The sequence below is a fragment of the Pteronotus mesoamericanus genome, unplaced genomic scaffold, assembly GCF_021234165.1.
Source record: "Pteronotus mesoamericanus isolate MK-2021 breed Mesoamerican mustached bat unplaced genomic scaffold, CSHL_Meso_final contig_214, whole genome shotgun sequence".
Lineage (NCBI taxonomy): Eukaryota > Metazoa > Chordata > Mammalia > Chiroptera > Mormoopidae > Pteronotus > Pteronotus mesoamericanus.
In genome coordinates, this window is record NW_026555089.1 from 5,771,435 (window position 1) to 5,784,996 (window position 13,562).

Consider the following 13,562-nt stretch of genomic DNA (forward strand, 5'->3'; position numbering starts at 1 on the left):
CCCCAGGGACTCCGAGGAGATGGGACAAGCAGGTCCGTGTACAGGAGACAGACCCTCCGATAAATAACTCCCAGCCACGGGACAGATCTGCCAGGGCTACGGTCGCAGAGGGCAGTGACCGTGCTACCAGGAGTGGCCAGAGAAGGGGGCCTCAGGACCACCAGGCAGACTGTGGGGGCAGCCCACCCTACCAGCCAGGCCCACGCCTGGTAGGGAGAGGGGGGCTGCTCATTCATGGGCCAGCTCCTTCACGGGCCCCAGACTAACCAACCCCAGGACCTCAAGGCCAGGTTGGATGAGATGAGAGGGAAGCAGGGTCTCCAGAAATCGCGATCCACTAAGGAATGAGAGGCGTAATAGCCATTTAATCGCAGGCCCACGTGATTCCAGGAGGCCACATGGTTCCCCGACCCAGAGAAGGGAGGCGTCTGAAGAAGTGACATTTAAAACAGGCCTTGAGGAGCCCTGGCTGGTGTGGCTCAGTGGATTGAGTGCCCGCCTGCGAGCCACAGGGTCACTGGTTGGATTCCCAGTCAGAGCACATGTCTGGGTTGTGGGCCAGGTCCCCAGTAGGGGGTGTATGAGAGGCAACCGCACATTGATATTCCTCTCCCTCCCTTCCCGTCTAAAAATAAATTAAGAAAAAAATAAAGGTCTTGAGGAAATCTTCCCTTCCTTGGGCCTGCAGGCTACTCCCCCTCTCTACCCACCGATCGGGAAGATTAGTGGCCCCCACCAAAGGCCAGTGTCTGCAGCTTTCAGCCAAACAGACGATGGTTCAAGCAGCACAACTGAGAGACGGTGGTTGGCCGTGGGGCACGGACACTGTTTATTGAGTGGCAGACACAGACAGGAGAGGTAGCTGGCTCCAGCACAGAAGCGGAGGCGGCGGATCACGCCGGGGTGCTGTGCGCATCTGGCAGCCAGGGCCATGCCCCCCACCCGAGGGGATGGCACAAACTCACTACAACAGAAGTGGCACGGAGCCGGCCGGGGAGGAGGTGGCCACAGCCCCTGGGGTCCTGGGCAAGAAGCAGCAGGTGAACTTGGCACAGGGCCTGGGGTGGGAGAGGCTGGGGTCTGGGTGTTCCGGGGCGAGGCGGAGGGGGATCACGTCTGTGGGGTGGAATAGAGGCTGTGGTGGTGGCTGCCTGGGCCCAGCACCTGGGAGAAGAGCAGAGGAGTGGTCCGCGTCTGGCTGCCCCCGTACCAGCCTGGCTCCCGCCCGATGGCGCCGTACCAGCTGCCGGAGCCTAGGCTGCCTGACATGCTGCAGACAGAGAAATGGGGTCAGTTCCAAGGCGGTGACCGGAGGCTTACAACAGAACCCAGTGACCCAGACATCCCAGGACCCAAGGCGTGAACACTGCGTCCTTGGGGCAAGAGGGAAACCCCACCCAGTACAGACGGAAATCAAGGCCATGGTAGGGGCTGGATGATGAGACCCAGCTTTAGGCCCCCAGCTCCATGGGGCGGGGCAGAGCTCAGGGGTCCTGACGTTGGGCTGGGGCTCCTACCTGGTGCTCTCGCTCTGGCCATGCTCCCAGGAGCAGCTCTCCTCCTCGCAGTGCCCGGCCCGGTCAAAGAAGTAGGAGCGGGAGCCAAAGACCTGCCCGTTGAGGATGCGGCTGGCGCTCTGGGGGAGGAAATCACCATTGATGCCCTCTCCTCTCCTCCATTAGCCTCTCACAACCCCCCCAGGCTCCAGCCCAGGGTGTCCCAGCGCCACCCCTCTACACTGGCCCTCACCAGGTCCTGCGGAGGCCGGTGCACCCGGAAGAAGCCCACCAGCAGGGTGGTGGGCAGCAGCTCCCACACAAAGAGTATGAGGCCAAACACCAGGTAGCCTTTGTTCCCCAGGTCATTCACCAGGTCCGCCTGTGGGAAAGCAGGGGCCTAAGCCACTCGGCAATTGTGCCAGTGGGGCACCAGGGCAGGGCCCAGGAGCCACAGCTACTGAGGAGGCAGCAGACATGCCGAATGCCCACCTGGTCGGAGACGTTGTACCAGTCGTAATCAAAGGCATCCAGCCGGCTCCGGGGAGCCAGGGCCAGGGCTGCCAGGTTGTAGCAGGCTCGACTGGCATACAGCAGGACCATGGCACCACCCATTGCCGCTGCCTGGCACACACTGGTCCCCTGGCACAGATGACAACAGGTGATCCTCAGGGAGGGGAGGCTCCAGCTTCCCCTCTATCCTGAAGACCAATGCCCAAAGACCCCAAAGGACACCAGGCACCGGGCACGTGACCCTACCTTGGCCTCCAGGTAGATGCTGGTGGAGGGGGCCCGCCGGGCAACAAGGCAGAGGCAGGCAGCAAGAGAGAGCGCGCAGATAACAAACAGGGAGTCGCTCACCAGGACACGCACCAGCAGGAGGGCCCAGGGCTGCGCCCGGCGCCGGCGGGACAGCACAGCACACAGCACATTCACCAGCAGAAAGAGCAGCGAGGCCCCCACGAAGGCCCCTCGGACAGCCAGCCTGCAGCCCACAGCACAGTCAGCCCGACCACTGCTCACCCACCACCCAACCTCCCCCAAGACCACAGTGTCAGTCAGAACCTCAGGCCATCCGGTCTGAACCTTGCTCCTCCAGTTTTACAAATGGGGAAACTGAGGCCCAAGAAGATCAGAAGGTGACTGACAGTTGTGGTACAGTGGAAGGAGCACTGGCTTGGGTGTCAGGAATCTGGGCTTAAGCCCTGGTGCTGCCTGCAGCCACATCTATGACCTTGAACATGTTGTTTCACCTTTCTGGGCCTCAGTTTCTTCGTCTCTCAAATGGAGATAACAGCAGCCTCCATTTGAAGTGGTAAAAATTAAAGACGTTTGTAAAAGCTCTTAATAAACTGTAAAATGTTGTACAGATGATAGGAGTATCGCCACCCAAGGTCACACAGCAGTGGTTTGGTTTTGGAGCTTCCAAGGTCTAGGGCCCCCAGCTCGCCCTCTGTCACGGGTGGTACTGGCACCCTCAGCTGCTCCCCCCGCCAACGGCTTCTATTATTGTTGCCCTTCACATAGGCAACGCCTCTGCTGGGCCTTCTGTGCCGGGCGCTTCCCTTTTCCAAGCCCTTCCACAAACATTCCCTGAGCTGTCCCCATTTTAGCCCTGCCAGGGGGGGAAGGGCCATCAGGCTGCTGCTGGCCTAGGGGCTGAGCCCACCAGTGTCCTGAGTACTTACAAGCCTCGGCTCATCTCTGGCCGACGCTTCGCCTTGGCCTTGAACACCACCTGGGAGCGGAGATGCTCATTACTCCTTTGGCCACTTGAGGCTTGCCACCCCACAGCCCGCGCCCACCGGCTTACCACAGTTACCTGGGCAAAGTAGAGGTTCATAAGCGTCAGTGTGAAGAACTGCAGGCAGACAGGGCAGCAGTAGAGAAGCCAAAAGGGCAGGGGCCCCAGGCGGTTGGCTCGGGGTGTATCTCGGAAGTAGAAGGAGAAGAGGGTGGTACGTAGGGCAGCCCAGAGCAGACAGAGTGCCAGGAACACTGTCTGATAGCTGAGACGCTTGTGCCCGTACAGGAGCACCAGCCAGAGCTGGGCATAGACGGAGAAGAAGAGCAGGGCATACAGAGTGGTGTAGGCCGCGGTCAGCCCCAGGGTCACGGCCGGTGGCAGCGCAGGCACCAGACCAGCAGCAGGCACCAGGCCAGACAGGTTACTCTCCATGTCAGGGAGGGAGGCCTGAATCCTGATACAGAGATGGAGGGGCTGGCAGGGAGCCAGGGGAATAAAAATAAATATGGAGGGGTGGGAGTTGCAGGGTGCAGAGACAGAGATGGGAGCTCAGGAAAGAAGTTGTGGCTGGCCAGGCCCTTCCCTGAAACAGAGGGACATTCGCCCTTGCAGCAGCCCTTGCAGCGGGGCACTGGCAGCCTGGGGCCCGGGCCCGGGCCCGGGCCCTTCACTCAGGAGCGTGGGAGGACAGTCTCTCCTCTCCAGGGCTGAGGATGGGAGGCGTGGGGGTGAGGAGTGTCGCCTCCCTGGGCCAGTCCCAGAGCCAGGAGCTTGGGGGTGCAGAGGCTGAGAAGAGGGGTACTTGGCCTTGGTCGCTCCAGTCGTCCCGGCAGGAGGGGGAGAGCCGGCTGATGCCTGTCGGGTCTGGGCAGCGGTCGCTGCTGGGGGCGCTCAACACCCGGCTCTCCCCCTCCTTAAACTGGGTGCTCTCTCCCCTCCGATAATCCGGATGGAATGGGGGGGCCTCTGCCTTCAGTCCTCGGTATTCCGGACGCTGCCACCAACCCACCCCCCACTGCGTCCACTCTCCAGCCGCGGGAGGCGGGAGGAGGTCGACGCCAGGCCCTCAGTCCGCCTGCGGGGGAGCCGGCTCCGGTCGCTGGGACCGGGGGCTCCGGGGCTCCAGGGCTCCAGCTCCCCGGCTCCTGCGGCTCCGCCCCCTCTTGCGCCTGCGCGGGCGCCTTTTGCTACGCAAATTGCGTACGGTCTAACCCCTCCCCACCAACCCCCTGACCCGCAACCTCGCGCCGCACCCGGCGCGTAGTCGGTCGAGAATGGGTGTGAGCTACGCCGCCGCCGGGCGCCATGGGTTACGAGAGGCGGCGGCGGGCGATCGAGGTGCTGGAGCGGCGCCCGGACGGGTTCTGTCCGTGGCCACCCGCCCTTGCTTGTTTGCGGGACCGCCAATTCCCACGCTTCTCTATCCCATCTCCAAACAGATATCGCGCCGCCAGGCCGAGGGCGGCCACGACTTCCCCTCGCCAGGTCTCTGAAGAAAACTTCCGCCCACAGCCAAGATGGCCTCCGGGCCCCGCCCTCTGGACCAGAACCCGCAAAGCCCCGCAGCCCCCGGAGGCCGGCCAGTCCCCTGCCCTAGCCGGCCGCGGTTCCCACTCACCTGGCCCGCCGCTAGCGGGCGCGAAGCCCCCGCGAGTCCTACGGCCACCCCCAAAGGGGCCCCTATCCCTTCTCCTGCGCTTGGACAGTCATCCTGCCAGGGAGGAGGCTCCCTCGCTTATCTCCAGTGCTCCCCAGATGGCTCGGGGAGTGGTGCCCGTGATGCGTGCGATACGAGGTTTCCACGGTGGGGAGGAGGAGGGACCCGGTCACCCAGTCCAGACGGAGTAGTAACAACAGCAAAAACGATGCATCCTACGGCTGAACTTCAGTTATGCTTTTGCTAAGTGCTTCCACCCACAGTAATCACGACTTGGTTTACAAAGTTCCCTGGTCCTTGATGGAAGTGTCATTATCCCCACTTTACGGGGGTGGGAACTAAGGTCCAGAACGGCTGAAGGACCTGTCAACAAGCTAGCCCCCAGGTTCCAAATTTTCGGGGGACCCTAGAGCCTCTCTCATCTGCTCCCACACATGCCCCAGGTACGAGGAAGTCGGGAGAAAAGCATCCGGAGACCAGGAAGGAACCCGGGAGGAAGGCGGTGGGCGGGGAGCAGGTTTGGCCTCGGGGGCGGGGTCTGGGCCGACAGTGGCTCCACCCCATGGTGACGTTTAGATAGCTGATTGGACCGAGTCGGTGACAGTTCCCGTTGCCCAGGCAGCTAGAGCCGGGCTCCCTCAGCGCTAGAGGGAGGCGCAGGCCGGGGTCAGGGGCCTCGAGATCGGGCTTGGGGTGAGACTTGCGTGCAGTCATTACTGGCGGGTCGAGCTGGGGCTTGGGTAGGGGCCTGGGGCTCCACAGCACCAGGGCTCTGGAAGGAGATTTAGGTCCCGGCTGAGCTCCTTGCCCAGCCAGACTCAGAGGACAGACGGGGGCCTGGGAGGTAGGGCGGACCTGGGGTTCTAAGGTGGGAGAGGGAACCTGGGGCACCTGATCCGCCACCTCCCCGCCAGCCACCGTTTGCCCCGGCTGTGCCCTAACTACCTACCATCTTGTCCCTACAGCCCAGAGCATGTTCCAGATCCCAGATTCTGAGCAGAGTGAGCAGGAAGACTCCAGCCCTGAAGATAGGGGCCTGGGCCCCAGCCCCACCGGGGACCAGCCTCCAGGCCTCAGCAAACACCCGTGTTCGGCCCTCCTGGGGGTAGCTGGTCACCATCAGGACCAGCCAGCCAGCAGCAGCCACCATGGAGGTAGGCACCCCCCCTCCAAACCATCTGCCTGTCCATTTTGCCCCCAGCCCAGTAACTCCTGGCACCTCAGCCTCATCCACATCCCCTGGGTGGCTTTGAGTAAGTCCCTAAGCAACTTGGGCCTCAGCTTTTCTCTTCTGTAAAACAGAGCAATTAATCACCACCATGTAGGGCTGTTAGGATAATTAGCAGAATATACAGGAAGCACCTAATTATAGTGTTGGTGCTTAGGAAATGATCAAATAATGTAGCTGTTAGGGTAGGACCACAACAGAAATCTCTGGGAGTCAAGCGGTGAACCAGAAAGGGGAAGTGACTTGCCTAAGGTCACACTTATTTGCCGCTTCCTTTGGGCAAGGGGCTCAAGGCTCCACGGTGCCTGCCCCAGGCTGCCAGCCCCCAGATCTGTGCTTTCCCACCCTGTGAGTTGCCCACACCAGACTATCCTTGCCAGCTGTCATGAGCAGGTGACCCCAAGAGGCAGACAGCCCTCCCAGGCAGCTGGTCTGTGTGGGGGTGGGGAGACATAGGCTGAGGGAAGGATGGGCACTGGAGGGCCCTGGCCATTTCTCAGTTTCCGCCTCCCAGGGTCCGGCTCATCAGGCCGTGGCACCTCAAAACACCACAGGGATCTTCTGAAAACAAAAGCCATGTCCCTCGCCTGCTGAAGCCTTTATGACCCTCTCCCCATTTTCAGGAACAAGAAGGCTTACTGAGGCCTCCTCCTGGCCCCATTCACACACTGTCCCTGAACGGCACAGACTTTCTTAACTTCCGGATCTTTGCACTTTGCTGTATTTCTGCTCACAACAGCTTTCTACTCCCACCTGGCTGTTCCTCCTCTATATCAGGTGCTTAATCTGTGCCCACGCTGTCCCAGCTGCCAGGGGCACATCAGTGAACAGAAGAGATAAAAGTCCTTGCCCTTGTGGTGCCCATATTCTAGTCAGTGGGGAACACGTGCCAAAAACAAATGAGTAAACAATATATTGAGCTAGATGATGACACGCACTGGGCAGCACTGTGAGAAACTTTTTACTTTCTTGGGATCGGCGGGGCTGGGGGCCAGGGCCCGCCTTGCTGAGAAGCACCATTTGAGCAAAGGCTGGAAGGGATGAGGCCGGAGCCACTAGCTCTCTGGGGAGAGATCCTGAAGGGAAGGGCAAGAACTTAAAGGCCCTGCGGCCAGTGTGGCCTGAGGGGTCCGAGTGGGGAGGGTAGTTGAAGTTAAAGGAGGGGGAGGGGCTGTTGGGCAGGGCCTTTAAGGCAGTGCAAGGGCTTTGGCTTTTGCTTTGAGTGAAAGCATGGTTGTGGGGGGCTTTGAATAGGACCCAGTGATCTGATGTGGGCATCAAGAGCATCACCAAGGCCTGTGCAGGAGGTGGCGGTGAACCTGTGGGCGGCTTGGGATAGTGTTATGGATAGTGATCGAAGTTATCGATAGTGATGGGGTCTAGGTTCTGCCCAAGGGAATGAGAGTGGGGGGGAGGGGTGGAGAAAGAGGTCAAGGAAAGGAAAGCCAGGAGGTGGGAAGGACCACGGCCGTTCCGTGAGAGAAGACTGGAGTGGCGAGAGGGAGTGGCAGGGCTCTGGATAAGCTAGGGGCGTGCCGTGGGGCCGGGGGACGCCTGAGGCATGGAGGGGAGAGCTGGCACAACCTGAGGAACTTGACGTAAGGAGAAAGGTGTGAGACTGGTCTGAAGTAGCCATAAGGAGCCAAGGCGATGCCAGACCCAGCCGTAAGGAGGGCTGTAGGGGGGAACCTAGAAACCCCTAGGGATGACTGTACAGGATTTCTTAAACTTTTGACTTACTTTTCAATGTCTAAAAAAACAAGTGATTTTTCCATGAAAGATCCCCAAGCGCCAAGAATCTGCTAGAGCCGCTGCTGTACTCTAGCTGGGCAGGGCCCCTTCACTCTTCACACTCCCTGCCTCCTGGGCTCTGATGGACTGTGTCCCCGGGGCAGCGACTGCAGCCACCTTGCATACTGTGACAGGTCAGCATTTAGCCCAGTGCCTGGGAGGGGCAGGTGCGTGGTGAGCTGTGGGTGTGGATGGTGGAGAGGGGAGGAAGGACACCCAGTGGGAGCAAAAGCCCAGCACTAGGCTCCAGGGCCAGGCTGCAGCGTGGAGACATGGCTGTACCCTGTAGTTAGCAGGTTAGTTAACTCACTCTGCCTCAGTCTCATTACCTGTTACATGGGAATAGAACTAGTACCACCTCTTAGGGTTGTAGTGAGGATCTGATGAGTTAATAGAGAAAAAGTGCTTTGAAACAGTGCCTGGCACAGAGGAGTGTATGCTGTTCTTACTATGCTGTGATCATTGTTATTGTTACTGTGAGTCGGCCCATGGTCTGAGCAGACCTGGGGGTTGCCATTCATTCAGCAGAGCAGAAGACATGAGTAACCAATACCCGCTGGTGGCAGACAAGTAAAGCGTAGGTTAGAACCAGAATGTAAGGGCTTGAAGGCCACGCCAAGGAATTCGGACTTTATCTCATACACAATAGGGAGCCACAGAAGGTTTCAGGCAGAGGACAGATACAGTTGGGTTTAGGGCAGGGGTTGGCAGACCGCGGCCACAGACTAAATCTCTCTTTTCGTATAGACCATGAGCTAAAAACGGTTTTTATATTTTAAAATAGCTGACAACAATCCAAGAACAACATTTCATAACATGTGAAAATGATGTATGAAATTCCACTTCCTATGTCCCTAAATAAAATCTTAGTGGAATACGCAATGCACAGTCATTTACAGAGGGCTTATGGCTCTTTCAAGCTGTCCGCAAAACTGAGTAGATGTGACCGAGACTGTGGTCTGCAGTGCCCTGAACATTCACTCTCTGACCCTTACAGAAAGCATTTGCCAGCCCCTGCTTTCTGGTTTTGTCAGCTCTGAGCAAGATGGGGATATATGTCCTTTGCAGGCCAGCTGGGGCTTTGGTACCCCAAGTGGCTTTAGGGTACGCAGGGAGTCCGGGCGGGGCCTGCAGGTGCCGAGGCTGCATGCAGGGGGCGGGCAGTGTGAGGGCACCTGCATGTGGAAGAGCAGGGCCCAAACTCAGCCCTGCCTGGTGGCCGAGTGTCACTGCCACCCACTGTCTGGCACGTCCCTGTTTAACTCCCTCTGGGGGGATGCTAGTGGGAGCATGACTGGGGAAGAGTTTGGTCCCACCCACTCACCTGGAAGCCCAACAAGGGCAAAGAGCTAACAGCTTTGCTGGGGTGTGGGCTCTCTGCAGCCACAGGCCCCCTCCCGCCGCCCCACCCCCGCCCCAGGCTTACGCTGGGAGGGCAGTGTGAGTGGGCTGGCCTAGGGACCCGCCCAGAGAGGAGCCACGCCCCCTCCCTCTCCCTTACCTTCCTAGTGGGGAGAGGCCACCTCTGCCCCACCTGCGGGCCTGCAGGGGTGAGAGCTGACTGAGACTGAGAGCGGATGATTCAGAAGGCTCATTCCCTCCCCGCAGGAAGATCACAAAAATCCCCCAGGTTTTTCCCAGTCAATATGACACTTTTTAAAATTCCAGGTGACACAAATGTGTGTCATTTTGACAATGGCTGGCTTGGCATGGCTACATCCATTACTCTGGCGAAAATTCGCCCACCCCTTAGGCTAGGCCCCTGGTAGAGCTGGCGCTAGCAGGAGGCCCAAGGCGCGTTCCCCGACCTGGGCCCCCAAGGGGAGCCTGAGGCATGAGAATTAAGATGCGGGCCCGAAGCCAGACTCATTAGGTTCGGATTTCTGTCCTGCTACCTACCGGCTGAGCGGCCCTGGGCGAGTTACCCCCTCTGTGCCTTAGTTTTCTCCTCTGTCTGATGGAGACAGTGAAAAGCCTCCCTCCTAGGGTGAGATGAGCCCATAATGAATGAGTGCCCGGGAGGCGCTTCAAAGTTGGCACATCCAGTGTTCTGTTGTGGGTCCTGGGTGAGGCAGCTCTGCCCAGACTAAGTGCTTATCTGCAGACCGCTCACTCACCTTCCTACTCTCGGGCCTTGCAGCTGTCAAGTGTGGTGGTGGTTTGGGTTCTTAGAGCTAGTAAAGGAGACTAACAGGTGACATTTCCTGAGCGCTTAAGTGGCCAACTGACTTCAGGCAAGTTCTTAACCTCTAGAGAACTTGGCATCCACCTCACTGGGAAGGTTGGAGGCCTCAGGATGGGAAAGCAGGGATGTGGTTGAGGTGGGCCCCACCTAGCAGCCGACCCCTGCCTCGCTGCCCATGTCCCGCAGAACTGGAAAGTGCTCTGTAGACGGGCCTGATCCTATCAGGGGTCTTTCTATTCCTGGCTCCTCTGGTCCCTATCCCCAGTCCCCACTCTTGATTTAGTTGTCTCTTCCCCACTGCCACCTCTATCCTCAAAGGCTTTATAGTGTCGCTAGCTGACCTTGGCCTGGGCTTTGGTGAAGCTCAGAACAGCCAGGCACTCTGACTATACCCTCTTGACCTAAGCCTTTCTATATCCAGCCTTCTCTCCACTTCTTGGCTTTCTTTTTCTTTTTATTTTCCCCCCAAAGATTTTATTTATTTTTAGACAGAGGGGAAGGGAGGGAGAAAGAGAGGGAGAGAAACCTCAATGTGTGGTTGCCTCTCACGCGCCCCCTACTGGGGACCTGGCCCACAACCCAGGCATGTGCCCAGCGTAGGAATCCAACCAGTGACCCTTTGGTTCACAGGCCGGCACTCAGTCCTGAGCCACACCAGCCAGGGCACGCTTCCTGGCTTTCTCAGCCATGGAGGTCCTGCAGCCCCTGGAGCTGACCCACAGGGCTCTGCTGAAGGTCTTCTGGAGGGAGAACATGACACTGTTATCCCCTAGCTTCAAGACCTGGCCTAACTAAATCCTGCTTCCTTCAAAACGCCTTCCCTGACAGAGTGGCCCTGCTATGGACACTGAGCATGTTCTCGGCACCTGTTCCGGGCCGGTCTTCCACTCTGTTACTTAGATCTGGGTTTTTGCTCCTGGGAGTGGTTCTCAGAGTTGGTCTGGATATGGAGTGGGGCTGGCAGGAGTAGGGGAATAAGGCACAGTACACAAGTCATACAAACTCCCAACACAGTAGAGATGCCCCACTGAATAATGACCCATCATGCACTTTCAGCTCACAAAGCACTATCATGTTCTATTTTATGTGACCTTTACACAGTCACTGGTGGTAAGGCAGGACTAGATTTCTCCCTGCATGGAGGTGAAGATACAGGCTCAGAGAGCAGAAGGGGGGGTTGGAAAAAGGAAGAGGTGAAACTTGAGGGATAATCATTGGATTTTGCGTTCCAACAAACATCACCTAGGCGCTTCCAGCCTCAGAGCTTCACAGTTGTGTGACCATGGGCAAGTCTGAACTTCTGTAAGCCTCTGTCTTCTCATCTGTAGAACACAGGCAATGCTAGCACTCACTTCGCAGAATGGTTAGTAGGATAATGAGGCAATGCCCAGGGCCTAGCACATAGAAAGTGCCCCACGTTACCTTAAAAAAATAATAATAATAATAATCAAGAAACAGGTCAGGGCATTTTCTCCAAAGCTGCGGGAGGTGCAAACATGCTGCCAACAGGTTCTGGTTCTCCGGGGCCTCCTGTAGGCCAGCCACAGCAGTAAAACAAATGAGCACCAGCAGCTCGCTGGCAGAGCTGGAGTTCAGCCCTGCCCACCTGAGGCAGGTCGCCTCGTCACCCAGGGAACTGGTCTCTGCTGGAGAATGGGGATGATTCAAGAGCTAACGACCCCGTGGCCTTCCATTAATAACTATAACTTACGATTTATTATGCTCTTATTTTGTGTCAGGCACAGGGTGAGGCCTTTTACATACTAAGACTCTAGCCCATTATTGGGGCTCAATTAAGATTTGTGGGATTAATGACAAGTTAATTCGAATTTTCATAAAAGCCCCAGGAGCTTTCCTCTATCTACATATGAGGGAACCAGCCCTCTGAAAGGTATACTCTGATGTGCACACAAATACATCAGCGGGCCGGTGGAGCTAGTGCTTGGGGCGCGGAGGAGGTGAGATTCACGTCGTCCCCGCACCATTGACCCTCTCTGTAGGCGCTGGGTCTGTGGAGCCCCGGAGTCGCCACAGCTCGTACCCCGAGGGGACAGAGAATGATGAGACCGAGGAGGAGCCCAGCCCCTTCCGCAGCCGCTCGCGTTCGGCGCCTCCCAACCTCTGGGCCGCACAGCGCTATGGCCGTGAGCTCCGGAGGATGAGCGATGAGTTCGAGGGTTCCTTCAAGGTGAGCGCCAAGGGGACGAAGGGGGACGACTAAAGCTGGAGCGTGGCTGCTCCATCGAGTCCACGAGCACGCCGGAACGGGTCCCTTTCAGAGCCCCAGGGCCTGACGGAATCTGTAGTCCTTACAACTCAATCCCAGAGCATGCCGGGATCTGTAGTCTTGACCCGCTCTCGCTCGAAGGCTAAGATTTGGAGTCCCCCAACCCGTGGAACTCGAGGCATGCAGGCATCTGGGTTCCCAGCCGGCCCCTTCCGGGTGTCCGGGTTCTTTCCCTTCAACTTTGGAACCACTTCTTTAAATCTTGAATTGCGATCCCATCTTCCAGGTGGCCTCCGGCTCTGGCGCTAACCTGCAGGGTCCTCCTACGCGTCCTCTCTCCCAGCCCCCAGCACAGAGCGTCTGGGGTCTAACTCGTCCCATTCCTAAGGGCCCAAACAAGCGATCTCTCTTGCTTAGACAAGTGGTCTGGAGACATCCCCCCTCCCCCATACTGGGCATGCTGGGGAGCTGTGGTCTTTATCTTCCCTGGGTTTTCACTTAGGGATGGGATTCCGGAAGTGGAGGGCCCAGACTCGGCTGCTAACTCATTTCACCCTTTTTTCCTCCCACCCCGAAGGGACTTCCTCGCCCGAAGAGCGCGGGCACAGCGACGCAGATGCGGCAAAACTTCAGCTTGACGCGCATCTTCCAGTCCTGGTGGGATCGGAACCGGGGGACAGGAGGCTCCGCCCCCTCCCAATGACACTTCTTCCCACACTCTGAAGCTCCCACAGCGCGCGCGCGCGCTGCCACTGGCAGCCATCTTGCGTGTGGGCGGAAGTCGTTTCTGAAGGCCTAGCCTATGCAAAAAGAGGATCAGGTCTCTCCCTTTCGGAAGGAGGTGTTCTGACACAGAGCCCGATTCCCTTCCGGAGTGTGCGGGGAGTTACCGAGGGTTTGGTCCCATCGGAAGTTTTGAAGTTTTTCCGCCCTCAGCCGCTGGAAGTGGGTTGCTCCAGGCGCCTGCGCCAAGTTGCTAGTCGGGATAACTAACCACCAGAACCCTTTTTCTCCGCGGTGACGACTGCGAGCTGACGCTCGCCACGAAACATGCTAATAAATTCCACTTCTGTGCCGCCGAGTCTCCTGTCAGTTGCTGGGGGCTTCGCGGGCAGCGCTAGCACTGACAGTTTAAGATGCACCTTTTTTACACATAAGGGAAACTTAGACTCTTTCTCAGTGACTTATCCTGGAACAGAGACCAGGAAGGGGTCGGCGCGGCAAGCAGAGT

The 13,562-nt window shown here is 58.1% G+C and overlaps 2 protein-coding genes across 4 annotated transcripts; one reads left to right on the forward strand and one right to left on the reverse strand.

The window, feature by feature from the left end:
• Window positions 1–875: 875 nt before the first annotated feature.
• GPR137 (G protein-coupled receptor 137) lies at window positions 876–5,372 on the reverse strand. 2 transcript variants are annotated; one of them, XM_054570961.1, is made up of 8 exons: window positions 4,862–5,372; window positions 3,319–3,717; window positions 3,185–3,234; window positions 2,256–2,481; window positions 1,989–2,138; window positions 1,750–1,878; window positions 1,518–1,636; window positions 876–1,270 (listed from the first exon to the last, which is right to left on the reverse strand). In XM_054570961.1, exons 2-8 carry the CDS (start codon window positions 3,673–3,675, stop codon window positions 1,111–1,113), a joined length of 1,191 nt encoding a protein of 396 aa, XP_054426936.1. In that variant the 5' UTR covers window positions 3,676–3,717; window positions 4,862–5,372; the 3' UTR covers window positions 876–1,110. The 2 variants fall into 2 exon arrangements, with proteins under 2 accessions (XP_054426936.1, XP_054426935.1); XM_054570960.1 differs by lacking the exon at window positions 4,862–5,372 and having other exon boundaries at window positions 3,319–4,402.
• Window positions 5,373–5,515: 143 nt separating this feature from the next.
• On the forward strand, window positions 5,516–13,405 carry BAD (BCL2 associated agonist of cell death). Of its 2 annotated transcripts, none has more exons than XM_054570963.1 (4): window positions 5,516–5,593; window positions 5,866–6,054; window positions 12,105–12,292; window positions 12,909–13,405. In XM_054570963.1, exons 2-4 carry the CDS (start codon window positions 5,874–5,876, stop codon window positions 13,032–13,034), a joined length of 495 nt encoding a protein of 164 aa, XP_054426938.1. In that variant the 5' UTR covers window positions 5,516–5,593; window positions 5,866–5,873; the 3' UTR covers window positions 13,035–13,405. The 2 variants fall into 2 exon arrangements, with proteins under 2 accessions (XP_054426938.1, XP_054426937.1); XM_054570962.1 differs by lacking the exon at window positions 5,516–5,593 and adding an exon at window positions 5,649–5,744.
• Window positions 13,406–13,562: the final 157 nt, after the last annotated feature.